Here is a 25,421-nt window from a genome sequence, read left to right on the forward strand (position 1 = left end):
CATTTGCAGGTAAATGGATAGAGCTAGAGAAGATAATGCTAATTGAAGTTAGCCAATCCCCAAAAACCAAATGTCGAATGTTTTCTTTGATATAAGGAGGCTGATTCATAGTGGGATAGGGAGAGGGAGTATGGGAGGAATAGATGAACTCTAGATGGGGCAGAGGGGTTGGAAGGGAAGGGAGCGGGCATGGGGTTATAAATGATGTTGGAATGTGATCATTATTATCCAAAGTACAGGTATGAAGACACGAATCAGTGTGAATATAATTTGTATACAACCAGAGATATGAAAAATTGTGCTCTATATGTGTAATAAGAATTGTAATGCATTCTGCTGTGTATACATAAAAAATAAGCTAAAATTTTTTAAAAAAATTTTAAGTTGTCAATGGACCTTTATTTTACTTATTTATATGTGGTGCTGAGAAATCAAACCCAGTACCTCACACATGCTAGGCAAGCGTTCTACCACTCAGTTACAACCCCAGTCCCTTGCCATGGATCTCTTTAGCCGTCTGGTGAAGCTATCAATCCTTTTCAGAATGCTTTTAAAGACAATATAGATATAAATATATCATTTATACATATGATTGTGAAGAAAACCAATTATACACAAATAATTACTAAACTAAGTAATTACTTCAAATTGTGATATAGTATATATTAAAACATTAAAGTACTGTGAGCCACCTGTAATCCCAGCCACTTGGAAGGATGAGGCAGGAAGATCACAAGTTCAAAGCCAGCCTCAGCAACTTAGCAAAACCCTGTATCTAAATAAAATAAGAAAAAAGACTGGGGGTGTGGTTAAGCACCCCTGAGTTCAAGCCCTGATACAAAGAAAAAAAGGCATTAATGGAATCTACCAGTGGGCCTAATTATGATAATCTTCAAATTAGTGTTGAGACTTAAGATTCTTCAAGAGATCTGAAGGATGTGTAATTTGATATGAAAATATCTGATTTCTATTGACAAATCTATAGGTTACTGCTAATATGTGACTAGCTTATTGCCTAAATTTAACAAATGGAAAATACTAAATTGCAGTTTGAAATTGGTGCAAATAAGGATACAATTTTCCCCCTCCAGGTTCCTCAATTTCCTGATTTCTAACTCATTGAAATACACACAATTCATGAACACAGACTGTATTTTTCTCAAGGAGAATTTTAATGTGAAAAACTTTTTAACAGCAGAGATTTGTTCTAAACAATTAGAATTTAACACAAGTCTTCCAGCCTCTTAAGCAGAACTGTAATATACATAAGGGAAAATATTTTGGCTTCATCTAGTACAAGCAGATTATGTGATCAAATTACAGGTATCTCATTATAATTAGGCCCCCAGTTATAATTTGAGTTAGGTTGATTACTGAACATAGGGCTTCATAAAATATGACCAATAATACCAAGAACCTGCTTCATATTACCTTATCTTAAAGCCACAGTTCCCTGATCTCATATCCTGTACTTTTAAAAAGTTTATTTACTTGAATGAATGGAACTAGTAATAGAAACATATATAAATGGACTTTGGAGGAGGCAGGGAATAACACTGAGCCAAAGAAGAAAACGAAAATTATATCTCCTACAGACTTGATTTTGGACTTGCACATAGATATGACCTTGTGGAACAGGACACCTATTTATCAGATGGAGACGTATGTAATATTTAGTATATGAAGACACATGGGTAGTCTTTTTTAGTATTTATTATTTTTCAGAAATATGATTACCAAAGCATGGTCCTACATCTCTCTCAACTTCCAACAGTGCTTCCAGTTCAAACTTAAAAAGGATGTATTTTTCTATAACTTATCTCTATCACTGCTCAATATCATCATACCAAAACTTATTAATAATATTCTCTTTTATCCCAGGCTATAACTGTGAGTTTATTCCCTACTTTTCCATCCTTACACACAAAAACTTCCCAGATAAATGAATAACTAAGACCTTCCAAATATTTCCTTGGGCTTTCTGTATCTTGTATAACTAGTACCAGATTTGAAATTCCTGACCTATTTGTCTATAGCTTTTAAAATTAGTAGCTGGAAATTGTACTATTTTGGAGTCTGCTAATTACATAGATCCCCCAAAACAATTATTTTTACTAATAAACTTTGGCTTCCTCAAAGCACATGTAGTAAGTATCAAAACTATTATAAAATGTTGCAAATGCCATTAGATTTGATAGAAACATTCAGTTAATAAAATATTAAAATCATAAATTAAACTGGCTTTTAGAATTACAAACAGTATACTATGAGAGCTGTTTCGTAAACTTCATTTTCTTCAAATGTTTTCGCAGCTTACAATAATATATCACATTAGTTCCTTGCAGCCTTTTTCAGTTTGATCTTCGTTTGTAACGAATAACTGGGTTTTCAGGCGTATGAATCATAGTTGTATAATTCACAGTAGGAAAATATCCATTAATGAGATCAAATTCATATAGACGAAGCATAGTGGACCAAATCGTCTTGATTTGAACATAAGCGAAATTTTCCCCAATACAACGATGGCGTCCTATTTAAAAAACATTTTTTTCATCAGAATCAATGCAAATTCTTCCTCATCTCTTTTAGCCTAAAGTGATATTTGTTTACATACATTTTAGATCAGCAGCAAATACATAGACAGTATAATTAAAAAAATGAATCTTACTTCACATAAACTAAGAATATAAACAGTTTATTTAGAATTACAGAATATTTTCAATGTTTTTAGGAAAATGGTTCTTGGTAATTATGAAGACCTTTCCAATGACTTTTTTTTGAGTTTTAACATCTATCTTGGTTAAACATACAAAAGGTTTGAATCATAAAACATTTCATAGATAATACAATATAGTTTCAGTGACCATGATTAAGAACAATTATTAAGAGAATACTGATTTAATATAAAGTTCTAAAAATGACAGCTGGCTGAAAATGAAATAAGCTGCTGTTTATATAGCTGAACAACCCACTTCCTGAAGAGGATGCTAGATAATTACCAGTTTAGAAATTATTCCTCTCCTGGGGCAGAATTTGGGCTACATAACTAATGCATTTTCCAATTATTAACAATCAGGTTATTCTTTTATGTTATGTTATATACTGCATTATTCAAGTTATTTATTAAATAAAGCTAAGATCAGAAGTTCCCAGCAAATTTTAGACTATTTTTATATGATGAAAAAGTCATCTGGCACTTAAATTATCTCTCTGGAAAGACCAAATAAGAAGCCATATAATACAGTTTAATTTATACCAAGTACCAATGGATGGAGAAAAAAGATTGGAGGAATAAGAATCTGCCTGATTTGTTCTAGAATCTTATGAAAATTAAGTTTTCAAATCTATGCTCAAATTTCCTAACTTAAAGACCTTCTTACTAGGAGGATATTCACAGAGGGCAAAAATGTTCACAAACAACCCAGAAAAGCTTCAAATCTGTTTTCTGAAATACTTTGTTATTATATTTAAACTCCAATGGTTCTTTAAAATAAAAACTGCAAAGAGCTTTAAATACAATTATAAGGGAAAACAAGAATGGACTATAAAATTAGACTTAATATTAACTATCTAGATTAGAAGGTAATACAGCATAGTACAAGGATTAACAGGTCAGTTTCCCTTACTACAAATGAAATACATTTTTCCAACTTAGATTCTACTCCTACCAAAATCTGCAAGAATATCCCTTTAATGAAAAGGAAGTATATTTATAAATAAAATTCACATGGACTATCATAGGGGAGACAAACATTTCAAACCCAAGAAATCATTATCTTACCAGCTCCAAATGGCACATAGGCAAACTTCTCTCCTGATGCTGGGTTATCCTGTAAATAGCGATCAGGATTGAAGTCCAGACGTTCTACCCATGAGTCTTTAAGTCTTTGATTGACGGTAGGAGAAACACACACCTGATGTCCTGGAGGAATGGTATACCCTGCCACAGTCTCAAAGAAAAACAACATATTTCATTTAAAGAATTTTAAAATACTACCAAATAATCAAATCATTGTATAATAAAGTATTTACATACATGGGTTATACATTTATTTTAAAAATTGCTATATGGTAGACCAGCTAAAATTATTTTGATCCCAAATGATTTTCAAGTAAGCCAACATTAAGTTGGAAGTATGTAAACAAATCAAATTCGTAATGCCTCAGAGGAAGAGTGGAATTTGGGGGAGCATGTTACTATCTGATTTATATACTTTATACTGTTAGAATTTTTTTATATAAGAAAATTTTTTTTTTAAAACCAAGGGGGAAAAACCTTAACTGTTAAATGAAAATAAAGAGTATAATTGGCATTCAAAATTAGCATGTATGCTATCTATAATTATGTAAAAAAATTCACATATTTAGTATAAAGTTAAAATTATGTAGAAGTTGATGATTATTTTACTTTAATTTAAAAAATTCTCTTTGATACTTAAATTTCTTCATTTTGATAAATAAATTCTGGGAACAAAGAAGGAGAGATTTAGTCAAGAGACTTACCTGAGGAGTTTTGGCCATTCTCATCATGGTCATTATAGGAGGTCTAAGTCTTAATGTTTCTTTTATGCAGCGATCAAGTAAATTTAAATCCTTGAGCTAAAAAAAAAGAAAAATCTCCTGATTTTTTACAAATATTTAACATACTTTAGCAGCATAAAAAAATTATTTTCACTTTTTTAATATTTATTTTTTAGTTGTAGTTGGACACAATACCTTTATTTCACTTGTTTATTTTTGTATGTGGTGCTGAGGATCGAACCCAGGGTCTCGCACCTGCGAGGCGAGCGCTCTACCTCTGAGCCACGACCCCAGCCCTTCACTTCTTGATTAACACAAGATAGCTTGTATTCCTGGGAGAAGTACAGAGGTAACTGTTTAAAGAGAGCTGGGATTAAAATGTCCTACCACTGTCTACCATCAACAAGAGAAAAAAGGAGGGCAGGCCAACAGGAAGAGGAACTTTCACCCTGAAGAACAGCATTGCAAGGACCTACAAAATTCACTCCATCAAAAATTAAGAACATGGGCTGGGGTTGTGGATCAGAGGTAGAGTGCTTGCCTCACACGTGTGAGGCACTAGGTTTGATCCTCAGCACCACAAAAAAAATAAATAAATAAACAAAATATGTAAAAAAAATGAGAACATTAACAAATCAAAGTCATCTTTTTTGGGGGGGATGGGGGTGCCACAGGGATTAGACTTAGGAGCACTTGACCACTGAGCCACATCCCCAGCCCTATTTTGTATTTTATTTAGAGACAGGGTCTCACTGAGTTGCTTAGTGCCCCACTGTTGCTGAGGCTGGCTTTGAACTCACGATCCTCCTGCCTCCCAAGCCACTGAGATTACAGGTGTGAGCCGCTGCGCCCAGCCAAGTTTTTAAACTATAGAAAATTGGGCTGGGGTTGTGGCCCAGCGGTAGAGCACTCGCCTTGCATGTGCAAGGCCCTGAGTTCAATCCTCAGCATCACATAAAAATAAATAAAATAAAGGTATTGTGTCCAACTACAACTAAATTAAATATTTAAAAAAAAAAAAAAAACTAAGTGGAAGTTTTTCCTAAACAGTTCGGCAAATATGCCAACCTATTTTCTTTGAATCATGTTTTGAATGATTCTCAAATTAATACAGCTACAAAAAAAAAAAAAAAAAAAAAAAATCAAGGTATCTTAAATTGATCACTTGGAATTTAAGATTTAAAATTTTCTTTCTATTAGTAGAACAATATAAGACAAAGTACAGGAAAAATAAAACACAGAAGTATCTTAATATTGTAAAACATCTGCTACTTTGCTAAATATTATCTCTAGTTCTTGTTTTTGTTATTAAATCATCTGCCAGAACTTAAGAGCACTCATATTATTAGATAAATATCTCCTAAGTCCACCCAGAGCAAAAGTGTTAAGCTGGAGATGTGATTGATATAAAATAAGAATTGTAATACATTCTGTGGTCATGTAAAAAAATTTAAAAAAAATAAATAAAATTGCATTCTCAGTTAAAAAAAAATCTAGAAAATTAACTAAAGGCTTATAATAATCTAATTCAGAACAAAAAAGCTGGATCTTGGTGAAAAGAACAAGCTTTGTGGTCATATAACTTATGCTATGTCCAGATCCATGATAGCCTCAGAAATGAAGAGCATGGCAGCTACAGCATCCTAACAACTATACAGGAGCCAGGACAAATATTTCAAAACATCCTATAGAAATTGTTTAACAATGCCATGTATCTGAGGTGGAGATATCAGTTGATGCTAACAAGGGCAAAACGCTTAAAAGAAAAAACTAGGAGAGCGTAAGACACTGGGTTCATTCCCCGCACCACATTTTTAAAAAATGAACAAATAAAATAAAGGTATTGTGTCATCTACAACTTGAATAAATAAATAAAAGAAAAAACTAGGGACTGACACCTACAGGAAACTGGGAAGTTCCACATAAGGTAATTGAAAGGCCACAAGTATATAGGGAGCTTTGCACATGCCCAGATAAGATCTGCTAGAGCGGTCATCTTCCAAGAGTGAAGGGTAAGTAGAGTTGTAACTGCCTATTAAGGTGTTGATAAATCTTCTCTAACACATACAGCTCCTTAGTAAAAGTTAGGAGACTTACTATTCAAAACATTACTAGAAATCACTTAATAATTAGGTGACCATTACAGTAAATAGGCAAAGAATTCAGGGATTTCACTAGACAGACTTTATATAATTAATCTAGAAAAGTTACTAAACAAAGAAGAATATACACATTTACCAAAAAAACTAGCACCAATAAACCAATGGAAGACAGAATCTGATTTCCAGAGTTGTCACATTATTTTTAAAATGTACAGTTTTCAACAAAAATATTAGAAATACACCCCCCCCACACACACACATTAAAAAAAAAAAGGAAAATATGGCTGAAATATAGGACAAAAATAGTTTTAAAAAAACTGTTCAGACATTAGACTGACTAGAAGAAGAATTTAAATGCGCTATTATCAGCAGGATTAAGGAAATAAAGAAACTAGGGTTGGGATATAGCTCAGCAGCAAAGCATTTGCCTCACATTCTCAAAGACCTGGATTTGATCCCTAGTTCCAAAAAAGGAAAAACAAAACAAACAAAAAACTGTCTAAAGAATTAAAGTATGAAACAAAAACTCAGCAAATAGAGAGTATTAATAAAGTCTTGTTTTGTTTTTCAATATTTTTAGTTGTAGATGGACACAATACCTTTATTTTGTTTATTTAGCTTCATTCTTTTATGTGGTGTAGGGATCAAACCCCGTGCCTCATGCATGCTAGGCAAGCACTCTACCACTAAACCACAAGCCCAGCCCTTGTTTTGCTTTCTTAAGTAGGAATTCTGGAATTAGAAAGTATAAGGACTTTGAAATGAAAATTTCAACAGCTGGGCATGGTAGGACACATCTGTAATCCTAAAGACTAGGGAGGCTGAGGCAGGAGGATTGCCAGCCTCAGCAACGTAATGGGGCCCTAAACAACTTAGCAAGACCCTGTTTCAAAGTATAAAAAGGACTGGGGATGTAACTCAGTGGCTGAGCACCTATGGGTCTAATCCTTATTAAAAAAAAAAAAAAAAGAATTTTACTAGAGTGACTCAATAGTAGACGTAAACAGGCAGAAGAATAACACCAAAAAGAATAAAATACTAAAGAATATATTTACTCGGTCTATTCCCTAAAGACCTAAAAAGAGCATGCTACAGGGACACTGCTACATCGATGTTCATAGCAGCACAATTCACAATAGCTAGACTGTGGAACCAACCTAGATGCCCTTCAATGGATGAATGGATTAAAAAAATGTGGCATTTATACACAATGGAGTATTACTCTGCATTAAAAAATGACAAAATCATAGAATTTACAGGGAAATGGATGGCATTAGAGCAGATTATGCTAAGTGAAGCTAGCCAATCCCTAAAAAACAAATGCCAAATGTCTTCTTTGATATAAGGAGAGTAACTAAGAACAGAGTAGGGTCGAAGAGCATGAGAAGAAGATTAACATTAAACAGGGATGAGAGGTGGGAGGGAAAGGGAGAGAGAAGGGAAAATGCATGGAAATGGAAGGAGACCCTCAGAGTTATACAAAAATACATACAAGAGGAAGGGAGGGGAAGGGGAAAAATAATACAAGGGGGACAAACGAATGTCAGTAGAGGGGGCAGAGAGAGAAGAGGGGAGGGGAGGGGAGGGGAGGGGAGGGGAGGGGGGATAGTAGAGGATAGGAAAGGCAGCAGAATACAACAGACACTAGTATGGCAATATGTAAATCAATGGATGTGCAACTGATGTGATTCTGCAATCTGTATATGGGGTAAAAATGGGAGCTCATAACCCACTTGAATCAAATTGTGAAATATGATATATCAAGAACTATGTAATGTTTTGAACAGCCAACAATAAAAAATTTAAAAAATAATAAAATAAAATAAAGAATATATTTAATGAAAGTGTAAGTCTTGTTTACTAAAGACCTAAAAGAATGGAATAACAGGATTCCACCTCTTGGGTCCCCTTCTTCCTCCGGGAGAAGTCTTTTCTGCTGTCCTTTAATAAACTTCTAATTTCTACTCTGACCTTGCCTCGGCGTGCTTCTTTGGTGTTATTCTTCAACATTGGGGAAGCAAGAACTCGTCACCGGTCAACAGCGGTAACATATTGGAGGTCCCAGACCGAGATTCTACACCGAGGTAAGTGCACGCACCCCATGTCTGTTTGAGGTGCATCTTTCTCTTTCTTTCTGGAGGGTAAGGTGGGCACCCGAAGGCTACTTAAACGCAATTAGTGCAGCCGCCACTCTTCAAGACTCGGGTGAGAGGTTTCCCGGCCTAGGCAGCTCTCAATCACCTGTTCAATACAGAGCAGGCATGTTGGGTTCTGCCAAAGCTGCTTCCAACTTTTCTGTCTGGGCCTGGAGAGCAATTGGCGTGAGTACACAGTGTCCCGAATCCCGATCTGCCTCGGATGCGTGGAGGTGGAGGAAGGAGTTTGGAACAACTGCGGAATTCCGGTCTGGGCTACACTCAGATGATTCCTAAGGTTCCTTTCTCTTGAGCCCCCTCCCGACAGCCCTCAGGGGTATCTAGGGTGATCGGTAGATGAATGGCACTGAGGGAAAGCCCCAATCACATTTGCCTCCATATGGGCCATGCAACACTCCCAACCTCGCATCCATTCCTCCTGGATGCTCCCCTTCCTTCGCAGGTCAGAAATGTTAGCAATTCAGGTTGTAGGACTGAGAGAAAGGCATGAGATAATTAGTAAAATCTGCCCAGGTTCTCTAAGATGCACAGGTAAATTTCACTAGTCTGTTTTACCACCCCAAAAGATCTTCTTCGTCCCCCTTCCTTACAGCAGTAAGGAGTTCCCAAATTAGAGGGGGGAATGAAGCCAGATTTAAAGTTAGGTAGTCAGTGTAGTTAGATAAATAAATCGGGTCTAATATCGAGTGAAATCTAAAATGGAGGCCGTGCGGAGAATGACTCAGGGAAAACACAAGACAACTCATGGAATGTTAATGAAGTCCCGAAAAGGCCCTAGGCCAAAGTCCACCTCAAAGAAAGGTTAATGAACAGCCCCCAGCAAAAAGGTGCTGACTCAGAAGTCCTTCCTGACCAGATTACTTCTTTGGCCCACCTGTGTCCCACCCCTCGGTCCTTCCCACCTACATTCCATCACTGAAAGAACTATAAAAAGGGGAGACAACATCCCTTCCACGGATTCCACCTCTTGGGTCCCCTTCTTCCTCCGGGAGAAGTCTTTTCTGCTGTCCTTTAATAAACTTCTAATTTCTACTCTGAAAAAAAAAAGAATGGAATAACACCCCATGTTCATGAGTCTAAAGATTAAGATTGTTAAGAAGGCAAATGCTCCCAAATTTACATGTGGATACAATGCAATCACTACCCTAGCTTCTTTGCAGAAATTGACAAGTTGATTCTAAAATTCATGTGGAAATGAAAGGAACTAAGAATAGCTAAAAACGGCCTTGGAAAGAATAAGTTAGAGAACTCACATTTCCAAATTAAAACTTAATACACAAATACAGTAATTAATGGCATAAGGCTAAACATATAGATCAACGGAATAAAATTCAGAAATAAAGTCCTAAATTGATGATTGATTTTTTTTTTTACAAAAGACCATTCAATGGATAAAGAATGGGCCTTTCAACAAATAGGCTGAGACAATTGGATTTCCATATGACAACAAAAAGTAAGCTGGTTGTCTACCTTACCTATATACAGAAATTAACTCAAAATGGATCAAAGGCCCAAATGGTAAGAGATGAAATTACAAGATGTTAAAAAGAAAACATAGGACTAAAGGTTTGCAGCTTTTGATTAGGGAATGGGGGGTGCGTACTAGGGATTGAACTTAGGGGCATTTGACTACTGAGCCACCTCCCCAGCCCTTTTTTGTATTTTATTTAGAGACAGAGTCAAGATCTGAACAGACATCTCTCCAAAGAAGATACACTAAGGCCAAAGAGGACATTAATATACTCAAACAACACCAGAATAAAATACCACTTTACACCATTATAATCAAAAAGGCAATAACAAGTTTGGCAAGGGTATATAGAAATCAAAACCCTCATACACTGTTGGTGAGATTCAAAAGTGGTACAATCTCTTGGAAAAAAAATCTAGTAGTTCTTCAAAATGTTAAGCATAAAAAATGTCAGATGACCCAGTAATTCTACTCATACACAATACACCCCACAAAATTAAAAATGTCCACTCAAAATCAGTCCACAAACATTTAGAATGACATTATTCATAAAACTCAAAAGTAGAAACAACCCAAATATCTATAAACTGACAAATGGAAAAACAAAATGCAGCACACCCATATATTACTGATGATAAAGACTGCAATACTGATACACACTACCACATGGATGCAACTTAACATGCTGCTATGGTTTGAAAAACATTTATGTGGGAGTACTGTCCTTGGAAGGGATTGAGATAGTTCTCAAGAGACCCCGAGTTAATTCTTGAGACCATTGTTATAAAAACAGCAAGACAAGTCCTACTCCTGCTCTGGCTTCCTGTCTCACTATGTGAGTTCTCACTCCTAACACTCCTGCCATGATGCTGCCATCTGCCATGATATATCAGTACAGCCAAGGGGGCCCTTGCCATAACCAGTGCATGCTATCTGGATTTTGATCCTCCCGTTTTTGTAAAAAAAAAAAAAGCACAGATATATAACTATGAGAGCTAAATAAATCCTTTTTCTTTATAAAGTACCCAACCTCAAGAATTTCATTATAATAAACTGACTAAAACAAATGCTAAGTGAAAGAAGCTAGTCATGAAATACCACATATTTATGACTCTATTTATATGAAATGTCCAGAATAGGCAAACCCAAACAAACAAATAATAGATTCTTGGTTGCTGGAAATAAGGGACAGGGGAATAGAACATTTCTGTTAAAGGGTACTAACTCTTTGGGGAATGATGTAAATGTTATAAAATTTGTTTGTGATGATGGTTTCCCAACTCTGAATATACTAAAAACCACTAAGTTTTATACTTTAAATGGATAGATTTTTGGTGTTAATTTAAATCCCTTAATCTGGTATTTAAAAGGTTACTAAAATCAAGATTGAAAAAGAGGATATCACTACTGATCTTTCAAAAATAATGATGATTATAAAAATAATACTATGAGCAACTGTATGCCAAGATGAAATGGATAAGTTCCTAAAAAGCCACAAACTATAAAATCTGGCATGCACACACAAAAAAGGAAAATGTAAATATACCTATAACAAGTAAAAGAGATCAAACTGAATTCATAATCAAGAAACTTCCCACAAAGAAAGGCACAAACTGATGGATTCAAGGGTAAATTTTATCAGATATGTAAAAAAGAATTAATACCAATCTTTCAAAGTTTTCAGAAAAACCGGATAAAGGAAATACTTCCAAATTCATTTTAAGACCCTGATACCAAAGCCAAAGACATCATAATAAAACTACAAAAATCCTCTCTAAAATACTAGCAAACAGAATACAGCAACATATAAAGAGGACCGTAAGACAAAGTAGGATTTATCCCAGGAAAATAAGAATATCTGAAAATAAATGTAATATGCTATATTCGGCTTCAAAGGTGGAACCTCAAGTCAGTCCTTCTCACTTCTTTTCTGCCAACAAGCCAGGTGCAGGGTTTGTGGAGTTCTAGAGTCCATTACTACTTTGCTCAAGCACAGGCCTTTCCAGACCACAGAATTCTAAGTCGTTCAGAGGCTTCTACAATACAGTCAAGAAGTAAGTACTAAAGAAACAACCAGAGATATCTCTCAGGAATCATCTAAAACGTATATGATAAAGTTTACGAAAAACAGCAGTAATAGGATATCGTAGACAAGGAAAGGGGGAATTTTCTAAAAATAGAGAAGCTTATCAATTTAAGCTGAAGTGTAAATACACAAAACCTCAACTTCCCCCTTTAAAGGGGACAAATTAGCCACAGATACTCGGAAGTTACAAGGCAGCAATGAAAGTGAAAAATCCAACCAACCTGATCATAAGTTAAAGGAGGAAGATCCTCCCCGCAAACTGTACGCTGTTCTAAATAACATTTTTCTTGAAGTGTTGTATCTCTGGCCAAAAAGAAGCCCAACCAGGCACTGGTAGTTGAAGACGTATGCTGTCCTGCCAAGAGGAGTCCAATCAGCATCCCTGCTATTTCTTCATCTGTCAAAGGACGCCCATCCCTACAGAATGAATCACATGCACAAACTTAACATTTTGGCAGACACATTTCATGCCTCAACCTTTAAATAAAGGGTCATAACAAATACTTTATAAAAGTATAAAAAAACCTCTTTCATCTGCCTACCACAAGTCAGAGTATTTTTCCCCCTCAAAGACTCAACCAGTAGAAAACATGATTTTGATTCCAAACATCTTACCTACCATTAATTTTCACCAGCCTAGTCAATAGGATGCCAGTAAGGCATGAGACCTCAATATCATATATCTCAACAACTGTAAAAATCCCAAAGGTCATAGCTAGTGACTTACTTTGTCAACATCCTTATTTTCTACCTGGCAATGTTATTTAACTATGTTTTAATGTGTAGTTTACAACTTTTAACTTAATATGTGATCTGAACAGCTCTTACTTGTATGAAGAATCTAGTAGAGTTTGGAGAATGTCATCATTTTTTTCCTCTGACTGCCTGCGTTTTTGGATTGCCTTATAGAAAATATTCTTGATCTCTCGATGAGCTCTGTCTCTGCGTCTATTTAAACATAAAAATATTTTTTTAAAAATAAAGTCACACTTTCCAAGACCAAATTCATTTTGAAAACTCAGACCTAGTTTATTAAAGCAACCATTTTTAACTAACTTAATGACCCTAAAATAATTGGCAAAAACTCAGAGCCAAGAGAAAAAAGTCATAAACATCTTATATGGTTAAAATTTTTTATATAAGAAGAGTGCATATTCATATATAGCTCAAATTCTTAACTTACTGTTTTCTAACTAAAAGCTTAAAACAAGCATGAAATTCCTTTAGAAGCATTTTCCAGCTCAACAGAAAACAGAACACTCTTTCAAGTTAACATGAAATTCCAATTTTAACCAAATCAATTCTTGAAGGAGAAGGGTCCATCTAAATAATTTGATACTTTCGTTTTCTAAACAATATTCGTTTTGCAGGAGAAAAATGGTAATATAGTCAGAAAACAAGCTTCAACTCCCAAAACTTAACCTTTAAACAGGGAGGGTACTCACTGTGTATCACAAGTACTGTGACACAGATAGCACTGTCCTCAATTCACATTTAGTGGCATAAGATCACACAGCCAATTAACAATGGAGCTGGAATTTAAAAACCAGTCAATCTCGCTCCCACGTCCCCTCTTAATCAAGTCCTCTAATAAAAAATCCTGCCCTGCCCTATTTTACTTGCAAGACCTGCTGAGGATCAACTGCAGTACTACGTACAGAAAGTAAGAAGACAGTGAACACAGCAGAGACAGGAAAACACAAGGCCTGTTTAGGAAAGCGAATGGAGTGGCTGGTGGTGCAACTCAAACACATGCTTAGTATGTGTGAGACTCTGGGTTCAATCCCCAGAACCAATACATACATAAATTTTTAAAGAGCTAATCAAAGAATCTGACTAAACCAGTTGATTCAAGTAAAACAGAAAGCTAAGCAGGCTATCGTACTAAGCTCAAGGATTCTGACCTCATCTAGAAGATAGGGCAGGTAAAAATAGGCGGGGTGCACTTTTATGAAAAACCTACAATAGGCCAAAAAATGTGCTGGGTGTGTTCATTCATATACACATGCTTTTATTTATATATATATATGAATGAAAGCATTTCGAAAAACTACAAGGTTTCTTACAAATATGAAGTGTTAAAAAGAGTCGCCGAGAAGCTCTCCTAGCTTTCCTGTTTAGTCCCACCCTCTTTTATTCTGCAACTACACAGAAGGGGTAGAAGCAGAAGGAAAAGGAAATACCAATTCACAACTCCCCCGCATCTCTCACCTAAATAGAAATGACTCTGCAAAGGTACAAAAAGACTAATATGCAAGATACATACAAGTCCTAAGGACAATATTTCTTAGCATTACAGTACAGTTAGGAAGAAGACAAAGAAAAAATTAAATAAAGTCACAGATCTTCAGAAGAAATGTCATAATATACATACTAAAAAACCATCAGAAAACTTCAAAACAAGTACTTAAAGGAGAGCCAAATCAGAATTCAGAGACTTTCCTGAATACAAGGAATATGTCAGATAATTAGGCTTTAAAATATTAGAATAGACATCAAATCACCTTTTTAATAAGCTAAAACTTACTTTAAATGAGTTCACTCCATTTAAAAAAAACCTGTCCTCAACTTTTTGTTTTCTCAATTCTTACAAAAGAATAACAGTTCATATTCTCCCCAAATTTAAAAGCATACCAACATTAGAGTAATTGCACAAAATTAAATTGGTGTGATTATCTTCTTTATCCATACCTGAAACTAGGCAGGGGCAGCCAACCTGGCAACAGCCAGGCTGCATGACTAAAACCTCCATCCAAATCTGCATACAGCTGTGCCACCTTCTCATTCAGTTGACTTCTGATTTCCTTTCCGTGTAAACAATGACTGGCTGTTAAAATTATGAGCTCAGAAAGAGCTTCAAACACATCTAGGGGTTAAAAGAACATTCTCATTACTATTTCCAAAAAGTCTTTAAATATTGTTTTCTTGAAGCTGTAAAGGGATTATGAAGGAGAATTAAGAATTTAAAAAACTCAACAGGCCAGGCACAGTGGTGCAGGCCGGTAACCCCAATGGCTCTGGAGGCTGAGGCAGGAAGATCTCAAGTTCAAAGCCAGCCTCAGCAACAGTGAGGCACCAAGCAACTCAGTGAGACCCTGTCTCTAAATAAAATACAAAATAGAGCTGGGGATGTGGCTCAGTGGTTGACTGTCCCTGAGTTCAATCCCTAGTATCCCCCCAAAAAAACCTCAAGAACAAACAAGATCCCATTCGTGTAACAAAAATGTTTTCTGACTGATGACATGGCTATGCAGAACACTGAAAGAGATAAACTAAATTATGGGACACACCTAGTCCCTCTGTTCATCCAAAGTAGAAGCCACAAAGGCATCTCTAAACCTCATTCATGAGTTCTTCTTCATCTTGAAAAGATAAAATGGAAATTAAAATAAATGTGGTTATCTTATTTCCAAGTCACCACCACACAAAAAAAGCAACAAAAAGGTCATTTAGAACATATGAGGACAATAATGCGGTACACTTCCCAGGGAATGGTAGTCAAAGACCCAAGACTTAATTTCTCCAGAGTCCAATGTAGGAAAATTAGGACTAAAAATTGAAGTGTTGGCTATATATAAAAGAAAACTTTAATCACCCATTGGCACATCCCAACATCAGAGACATGCATTCAGCATCCAATTTGATGATGCTTCCAAGTCATAAATTAATCCAATAAATTTCCTATTCTTTATTCACCAAACGAACTTCAAGTTAGCATTTGGCTTTCCAATTAGATTTGCCAAAAACAGATCAGTAAATATTGTGTCTCACATGTATTTATGAAATTGGCATTCTAATGTACACATCAGCTTCTTGTATAGTTATAAAATATATTACATCAAAACAATTACATCGGTATGTAATATGTGTTATATATCTTAGTAATATATTATCTATGTTAATATATTGTACATTATATACTTATTATAAGCCATCTATAATTTTATATGTATGTGCCTATGTATTAATATGCAAAATTGTATGTAACATATATATAATTATATATAACATGACATGTGAGCTATGTGTGTATAAATACATATACATATCATTGACTGTAGATATCCTAAAAATAAAACAAATTTCTAGACCCTTTGTAGAAGCTGAAGCCCAAACCCAGAAGAGGCAGTCTGCTGCCCTGTGAACAGATGCTGCTTCCTGCTATAGATATGACAAATGCCTCTGAAGGCAACACATACTGTAGGCCAGTATAAACACTGGATTCACAGTTGCAACTCCAGGTAATCAAAAAATGTCCCTCTCATTAAATTCAAGGTAGTTCTATACACCTGGTACTTTGCTTTATATATCCACACATACATAACTCACAGAAAAGTAGAATAATAGGACAAATGTAAAACATTTTGCTTACTTTTTTCTCCACTTTCTCCCCAACTCTGAAAGTATTCCTTTGTTTCTTTTTCAATTATAGAAACACACTGTTTAAAGTGGGCTATGTTAAGGCCACTCTTTAACATTTTCTTCTGCTCCAAGAAAACCTTCAAATTAAAAAAAAAAAAAAATTAAGGATATAAGCCATTAAAATATGTGCTTGTTTTATCATAAGATCCATTAGGTTATTCTAACATGTAAAATAGTATTCTAGAAAATTGAAAATAAGAAAGAATTAAAGAATTTTTTTGAACTATATAAGATGTGAGTAACTTAGAACACCTATGCATACATATATCTGAAGTAACAAGTAGAAAAAAGGTACCTGCTTCCAGAATCCTAGAGAAATCTACTGGTAATCCCTTGTTCTTACAGACCCTTTTCCTGATACTGGAGGGCTCATTATACTTTGACATTATTTTTATCCTCCTTTGCATACTCTCCTATTTTATTTCCCCCCCAAAAAAGTTGTCATCCCTCACTGATACTATTTTCCAGAAGTTTAATTAGAACAGTCTGAAAACATAAATTTATACTATGACAACTAATGGTAAACCGTCGAAGGCATTTATACATAAATCCAAGCAGAAGGATTTTCCAAGGCCCTTGCTTTTGAACTTGAGAAGCATTCATTCCTCCACAACTTCCCCAACCCCCAAAACAACATTTTATTGTCTATTCTTAAATACTATACTTAGGTACTGAGTTATGTATAATAAAAGTACAGCCAGAACCTACACAAAGCAGCTGACCAGTTAATCTAATTCATGTTCTATACCAACTTATAACACCTTAATTTTTACTTTAGATGGGAAAAACACAAACATATCTCACACCTGAAGTAGCTGCATTAAAAAGGGACCTGTGGGGCTGGGGTTGTGGCTCAACAGTAGAGTGCTTGCCTAGCAATGTGCGAGGCCCTGAGTTCAATCCTCAGCACCACATAAAAAATAAATAAAATAAAGGTATTGTGTCCAACTACAACTAAAAAAAACAAAAAGCACATCATTACACTGTTTAAAAAAAAAGGGGGCGGTGGGGGGGACCTGTGAAGTCGTCAGCAATTTCCAACTCTAAGTTCTTAGGCTAGAATTTCAGACAGGAGTGGGTAGATAGGAAATCCTTTTGATGAAACAATAGGATTTCCTTGTTTGCTGCTCAGAGCAAATCCCAATATGCTAAGTGATTGTTGATTCCATTTCTTTGTGTAGGAAGCCTTTTATAATTATTTTGCTTATGTCAGCAAATATAATGCAAAATTCCTTATGAGTTACATACGGTTATTCTTCTTTGAAATATATCATGTTTCTTCATATTTTCTCTCTCTCTTTTTTTTTTTTTTTTTGTGTGTGTGTGGTGCTGGGGGTTGAACCCAGGGCCTTGTACACAAAAGGCAAGCACTCTCAACGGAGCTATATCCCCAGCCCTTTATTCATATTTTCTAACCAAAGAATAAATTGTTTCTACATTTTAAATGTATAATATTAAACTACATAAAACTATTATAGTATAGAATGGTCTTTATTCTAAATAAGTGTTACTTACTGCATTAGGCACATCATATCCAACTCCCTTCCCAAACACAGGTGTTGTCAGACGGCTATAAACATCCTCAGCATTCAGGTCTTCATTTTTACTATTAAAAAACAGTGCAGCAGCATCACTCCCCAAAAGGTAAGTAAACGTCTTGCCCACCATGGTAAAACTAAATACAGGTCCATACTAGAAAGAGAAGAGTACTCATGTTACACAAAGATACATAGCACCAAGATATTAATTTCTTAAATCACACATTATAGAAAAAACATAAAACATTCATAAACCTTAAAACACTTTTTTTTCATCTTGCCATACTTTCCCTTCCTATCATTGTCCAATTTATAATTATATTCATCTAGTTGCAAATGTAGTATAAATACAACTTTTTATTCCGCTTTTTTCACTGTTTATATTGAAAATATTTTCTATCACTAAAACATTAGATATCTACTTTCTTTCTATCATTAGACATCACAATGTTAACTTAAATTGCTTTATTATTGTTGCACATATGGATAATGTATCAGGGTTCTTTTTGTTTTTGTTTTTATTATGAATAATTCTACAACTGGGGTTGTGGCTCAGCGGTAGAACGCTTGCCTAGCACATGCAAGGCCCTGGGTGTTGTGTCCAACTACAACTAAAAATATTTTTAAAAAATATAATAAACTTACAGGGATAGCCAAAGTATTTTCTACAGTACTTGCTATGTGAATACTCTAAAAGTTTATTTAGTTATCAGTTTTACACTATTTCATCAACATGAATGATTTTATTTTCTTGTTGCTATTGTTAAATTTTGTGAGGTATTAAAAGTTTTACCTTGCAGTGTTTTTATTATTATTAAAGACTATACTCTGGGAATATAATCATAAACAAATATATTGTCTTAAGACTCTTTTCCCTTGGAAAACACACAAACTTATCAAATAATCAATATTAACAAATATAAAATTGCAAATGGGACAAACATTACACAACGGAAAGCAACTCTCTGTGATGAGATAGCCTATAAAAAGGGAGCACCTAAAGAGAAAAAGACACCTGACCTGAAACTTAAAGAATAAGCAGGAGTTAGCTTGGCAGTCAAAAATGCACAAAGGACATAAAGATGAGAGAAAAAGAGGAGAGGATGAAATGAGAGTTAAGTAATGTCTAGACTACAAAGAGCCTTATAAATCATATTAAAGACGGTTTTCCTTGAAAGCATAGGAAACTGTGAGGAAAACACATTGATCTATATACATTTGAAAAGGTGTCTGCTAAGTGCAAAGAATGAAGGGACAGGAGCAGAAAGGGTTTCTGTAGTTAGAGAACATGCAGAAATCTGATGATAAGCACTTAGCAAAAAGTAATAGTGAAATAATGGAAACAGAGACAGACAACCAAGTAGTTCTAAAGACAGAATCTGCAGACATGGTGGTAGATTGATAGAGAGCAAAGTTATCAAGAAGGAATTTTATGTGCTGGGGCTGTAGCTCAGTGGTAGAGTGCCTCACACATGTGAGGCACAAAATAAACAAAGATATTGCGTCCATCTATAATTAAAAAAAATTTAAAGAAAGAAGGAATTTTATACTTCTGGTACTTTACAAAACTATAAAAAAATTAATAAGAGAGTAGAATAGAATAATCAGGATAGCAGAGAGAAAAGTCAGTGGTTAAATAAACATTAGAAATATTGGATTTCAGATGCCTTGGAGACAACTAAGAGAAGGAATCATATGAAAGTTGGATATCCAGGTTTATAGCTCAGAGAAAAGACCCAACGTGCACAAATTAATTTGGCTATCTACACATAGCCAGTAACTAGAAGCTCCATGAAGACAAGATCTCCTAGAAAACAGATGTAGGACCAAACCTCGGAGAACCCCAACAGGAAACAGCCAGTCATCTACCCACAACTGAGAAAAAAGTAGTCAAAGAAGCCAAGTTCACTGGATTTGTAACAGAGGTCACTGGTGAAGGGGTGAGAGGAGACTAGAGTGGACCAACAATTAGGTAAACAGAAGTAGGGAAAACAGCAAGTAGACAGCTCATGGAAGGGGAGCCACATGAAAGAAGACAGAGGTTAAGAGAAGCTTTGATTTTTAGATACAAGTCACTGAAAATTTTTCAGAGAAAAAGGGAAAGAGCCATTCAAGAGAAAAGATATATATTGAGAGAAGAAATAGTATACTGTTGTGAGACAAATGAGGGATGAAGATATTGGCCTCCAATAGGAGGCAACAGTTTTATAAAATTAAGATGATGGTACATAGTAAGCTAAAACACAAGATTCTGAAGCCAGACTGCCTGGATTCAAGTTCCAGGTCCTCCACTTATTAGCTGTGTGACTTTAAATCAGAAACCTTAACCTCTCTGGGCTTCAGTTTCCCTCATCTAGAAAATGGTAATAATAAAAACAGAACTTGGTTAACAGATCTATTGTCAAGATTACTTATTTGTTTATTTCTTTTTGCAGTGCTCAGGATTCCTCACACATACTAGGCCAGTGCTCTATCACTGAGATATATCCCTAGCCCAAAATTATGTTATATTCATAATTTATATAAATTATACATAGAGGACAAAAAAATGCTTTGACTATAGCAAATATGACTTATTTTTGATGATTATTATTATTACAATCATTATTATTAAAAGCATAGGCCCAGAAATCAGACTTTGTGTAAATATTAACTTGCCACTGGCTAGCAAAGAGTTCAAGAACAAATTATATAAAATATACCTGAAAGAGTTTTTGTGGTACTTCAGTGAAAACAATTATGTAAAGTATCAAATCATGACCCAGTAAATGTTTTTAAATTGTTACTGTGATAAAAAGAAAGAGAATAGAGACAATTAGGTTTGTATGTTCAAAAGTGAGTTCTCGGGCTGGGGTTGTAGCTCAGGGGTAGAGCTCTTGCCTAACAAGTGTGGGGCACTGGGTTCAATTTTCAGCCCCGCATATAAATAGATAAATAAAATAAAGGTCCATCAACATCTAAAAAATTTTTTTTAAAAAAGTGAGCTCTCACTGGAAAGCTTAGGGGCAGACCAGGGATTGAACTCAGGGGCACTCGACCACTGAGCCACATCCCCAGCCCTATTTTGTACTTTATTTAGAGACAGGGTCTCACTGAATTACTTTTCACTTAGCGCCTTGCTGTTGCTGAGGATAGCTTTGAACTCGCAATCCTCCTGCCTTAGCTTCCTGAGCTGCTGGGATTACAGGCATATGCCACCATGCCCAGCTCATTGGAAAGCTTTTAATCACTCTTTAAATAGGAGACAAAGTCATCTACTCTGCTGGAAAGGTAGAAAGATTCAAAAGTTTAGAAAAGTGAAGGTATGAATTTGTTATTGAGATGAATGGGAAACTAAGGCATTTACAGAAACATCACAGAATTGTTGAGCAGAATTCAAATTTCATGCAAGGTAGGCAATAAGAAGAAATTAATCTAGCACAGGAAAAGAACAAAATGATAAGTGCCTCTCCAGCCCCCCAGTTAATATTGCCAAGTAAGCCCAGAAATAGGATCCAGGGGGAGAGAAACTGAGCTATTAGAAAGAACATAACTGGAATGATGGGACCCAGACCCAAAGTAGAAAAAGGAAGAAACAAGGCTGACAGATGAGAAGAGTAAATGAGAACAAAATGGAGTAGAAGATCTAACGAAGTTAAAGAATGGTTATAATCAAAGGAGACTCACAAGCAAATCAGGAGAAGGCATGTTATTTGGGAGCCTAAATTAAGATTGTTAGGTGCAATAGTTAATAGATCTAAAGTAGGACTGTGAAAAAAAATAAATAAAGTAGGACTGTGGAGTAAATAATTGAATTAATATAGGAAAGCTCATTAGAAAAGAGAAGGGCAAAGAGATGAGTGCCCATGATGTCATATGGGTCATCCAAGGGGGAAGGAAATCATGGAATATGTATAGAGCAGATTAGAAAACTTCAGATATGTGATTAAGAAAAATGAGGCTCAATTTTATCAATTTTAACTATATTCAGTGCAAACAAACTTTAGAGCTGTGATTTTTATACCATAAGTCATCAGAACTACAGGTTTCCTTAATGGTGTCTCAGAGAACTACCCCCAGGACAAGGGGAGAAACTAAAAAGAGTTTTAGGTTTTAAAGGTCTCTCCAATGCCTTAGATCACAGCAGCTTCAATTTTATGATTTCTATACTGTCAATAAGCATAAGATCACATTTTTTTCACTGTGCTGCCATTTATAAAGAAAAAAAAAAATTTGAAAAGCACTTATCTGCCGCAGTCTGGCTGGGCACACAGCCTTGTAGGTTCAAACAGCAACGTTTATTCCCAAACTCTCACCGGCACTCTACACACACTTCCCGAGAACACACTCCCTCCACCCAGCTCAGTGCGTCAATTCTCTCTGAACCCCACAAGAACTCCAAAGTAGTGGGCCCAGGATCCGCCCTAATCCCAGCAGGATCCGCCCTAATCCGGAGCTGCCTTATTTCCCCCCCCAGGATCCGCCCTAATACCAGAGCAGCCCTAATCCCAGAGCAGGGTCACCTTTCAACCATTCCCTCTAGCAAAATGCCAGGCCTCATTCAGACTAAGCTGTGGCTCTCAACACTTATCTATTTATCTAATTTTCCTAATTTTTTTCCTCTAATTATCTGGAAGACTTACCTTCTCATATGCATTTTCTAGGAATTCAATTGGACTTTTCCCAAATGCTATAGCATGCCCAAGGAATGGAATTGGAGAGAAAATGTATGGTGGACTTTTCTGCAAGAGAAAACAAAAAAATAATAAGTTCTCATTTTAAGAATCCATTTTAGTTTCATGACCAATTAAATGAAATTTGCTGTTAATACTTTTAAAAAAAAAATCACCAAAAAGTGAAACATCCAAAGTAATTTAAGAACAGCCAAACTGTCAATATCTTAGGAGAGTAGCTGAAGTTAAAATGAAGAGAAACTCAAAACATGGTATAAGATAAATGACTAGAGAAACAGAAAGATATCACAATTTTAAATGACACTATCAAGTATGTCCAGTACTGATGGCTTCCAGGCAACATTTCTAATTATTTAACAGAAAAAGAAAAAACAAGTAAGCAAGCAAGCAAACAAGGAAATCACGTCATTGTTTCTTCACTTCAACCACTCACAATTTTAATCCCAGAATCTTGCCTAAGGAAGGAATAGAAAAAGCCAAACAGTAACTTGAGGTATAGAAATTAGAGAACTATTTAAGTGACATTTACAGTGAAAAGAATATATTTTATGCATTGCTCTCTGCAAATGAACTAGATCCATTAACTTTAATTTTTTTTTTAATTTTAATTTATAGTGGGGGAGGGTGGGGACAGGCTGTGGTTGTTACTGGGGATTAAACCCAGGGTTCAATCCACATGCTAGGCAAGTGCTCTACCACTGAGCTACATGCCCAGCTTCTGATTTATAAAGTAGATCAATCCTACCTTTTTTCTAACATAAAAGGTTCTTTAGATGCCACAAAGTGAGACCCATAGAAACAACAGTAAATCTCCTGAAAAACAAACCTTCACTGATGAAAAAGATGATCCTCCTCAGATATTTGGTGGCCTCAAACAGAAAAGAGCACCACCACCTCACCTGTCTTTCCAAAGACAAATACCACTTCCTCAAAAATCACCTGTGTTAAGAAAAATAGCAGTAGTAACTCTGCCTCCTACCTGTTATGGTAAACTATTTTAAAAGCTATTTAGAACTTAGTGCTAAATACAATGTACTTAGTTTATATAATGCATTATCAGAATAGTTTTCAATTGTTAAGGGTACACTGATCAAAAATATTTGGGAGGAGGGTTGGGGCTGTAGTTCAATGGCAGAGCGCTTGCCTAGCGTGTGTGAGGCACTGAATTCGATCTTTAGCACCACATATAAAACTAAACAAATAAAGGTATGTTGTCCATCTACAACCACGAAAAAAAATCTAAAAACTATTTGGGAGATCTTAAACTAGTGATCAAAGAAGTCGCTAAATTCGAGAAATTGACATTTTGATAGTAAAGGAAAGCTTTTACCACATTCTAGTCACCCCATAGTCACTGAACCACACAAAGCCGCCTCCTGGAACAGGGCAGCTACCAATAGCATCTCCATTAAGGCCCTCACCAAGGGCCCCCACCAAGGGCCCCAATGCAGCAATAAAGGCCAGCAGAGCCACAGGACACTCAGAGCCGAGGCCAGGGCCAGGGCTGCAGACCAGCCACCACCATTAAGGCTGCAGCCCACACAGTTATCACTATGCCCACAAATGCAGCAAGCAGCAAGTACAACACCAGCCAGTACCAGACACGCGGCCAGAGCCGCCACGGACACCTCTGGAATCACGATGGCCAGCACGGCCCCCAGCACAAGGCCACGGCGGTAGAGACCGCCACGGACACCAGCAGCAATGTCGTCACTGCGGCCGCCACCAGCGACAGTACCACGAGACGACTGCCTCCCCGAGACCCGCAGCCCTGGCCAGGGAGCCGGTCAGCGCCGCGAACACGGTACATGTCGAGGTAGCTGATCGCGCCCTGTCCCCTAGGGTGCACTTACCGCCCCGGCTGGCAGTGGGACCAGGTGACTGACAGAGAGGCGGAACAGATAAACCAGGCTGAGTGTGAAGGCGCAGGCGATCAGCAGCATGGACAGAAGGTTGCCTCCAGTCACCCGCTCCATCGCCTGTCCCAGCACGGACCCGCCAGCCTGCAGAAAGCCCAGCAACACCATCCTGGCCGCCGCTTCGCTCCACCGGAGACACTGGAGGCCGAGGTACCGCCGCTCCTCCGAGCAGACGGAGCGAGAGCAGCTAACAGACGGGCCAGACCTCCAGGTCTCCTACTAAACCCACCACCCACACCCACCGCTCGCCCGCGCGCCACCACGTGCGTCACAAAGGGGGCGGGGCCTACATCTGACCACGCCCTCAGAGGTGCTCTACGACACCGAGGTCTCCTTGCGCCAGAGATAGGACTTGAGGAAGCGGGCTGCGTCTGTGGCACAAGGGATCCAGGGAGTAAACAGAAGTCGGCTTAAGAGACGATCATTCCTTGAGGACGGCGAGCCATTCGGGCCTGCACCCCTGGGGTGCGGCCAGCCGGCAGCCGGCGCGGGAGGGGCTCGGCGGAGGGATCTCGGGGCGGGAGGTGTGATTG

At 36.7% G+C, this 25,421-nt stretch overlaps 1 protein-coding gene and 1 long non-coding RNA gene across 2 annotated transcripts; one reads left to right on the forward strand and one right to left on the reverse strand.

The window, feature by feature from the left end:
• Positions 1-1,151: 1,151 nt before the first annotated feature.
• Cyp51a1 (cytochrome P450 family 51 subfamily A member 1) lies at positions 1,152-25,421 on the reverse strand. The gene is made up of 10 exons (XM_071612228.1): positions 24,823-25,421; positions 22,919-23,017; positions 18,274-18,450; positions 16,709-16,835; positions 15,028-15,202; positions 13,165-13,284; positions 12,558-12,753; positions 4,504-4,599; positions 3,782-3,950; positions 1,152-2,530 (listed from the first exon to the last, which is right to left on the reverse strand). The coding sequence occupies exons 1-10, from the start codon at positions 24,994-24,996 to the stop codon at positions 2,352-2,354; spliced, it is 1,512 nt and encodes a 503-aa protein (XP_071468329.1). The 5' UTR covers positions 24,997-25,421; the 3' UTR covers positions 1,152-2,351.
• On the forward strand, positions 18,314-20,690 carry LOC139705764 (uncharacterized). Its single transcript, XR_011707575.1, has 2 exons — positions 18,314-18,402; positions 19,960-20,690. It is a non-coding gene; the product is annotated as an uncharacterized lncRNA (long non-coding RNA).

This window comes from Marmota flaviventris, chromosome 1, assembly GCF_047511675.1.
Source record: "Marmota flaviventris isolate mMarFla1 chromosome 1, mMarFla1.hap1, whole genome shotgun sequence".
Classification (NCBI taxonomy): Eukaryota; Metazoa; Chordata; class Mammalia; order Rodentia; family Sciuridae; genus Marmota; species Marmota flaviventris.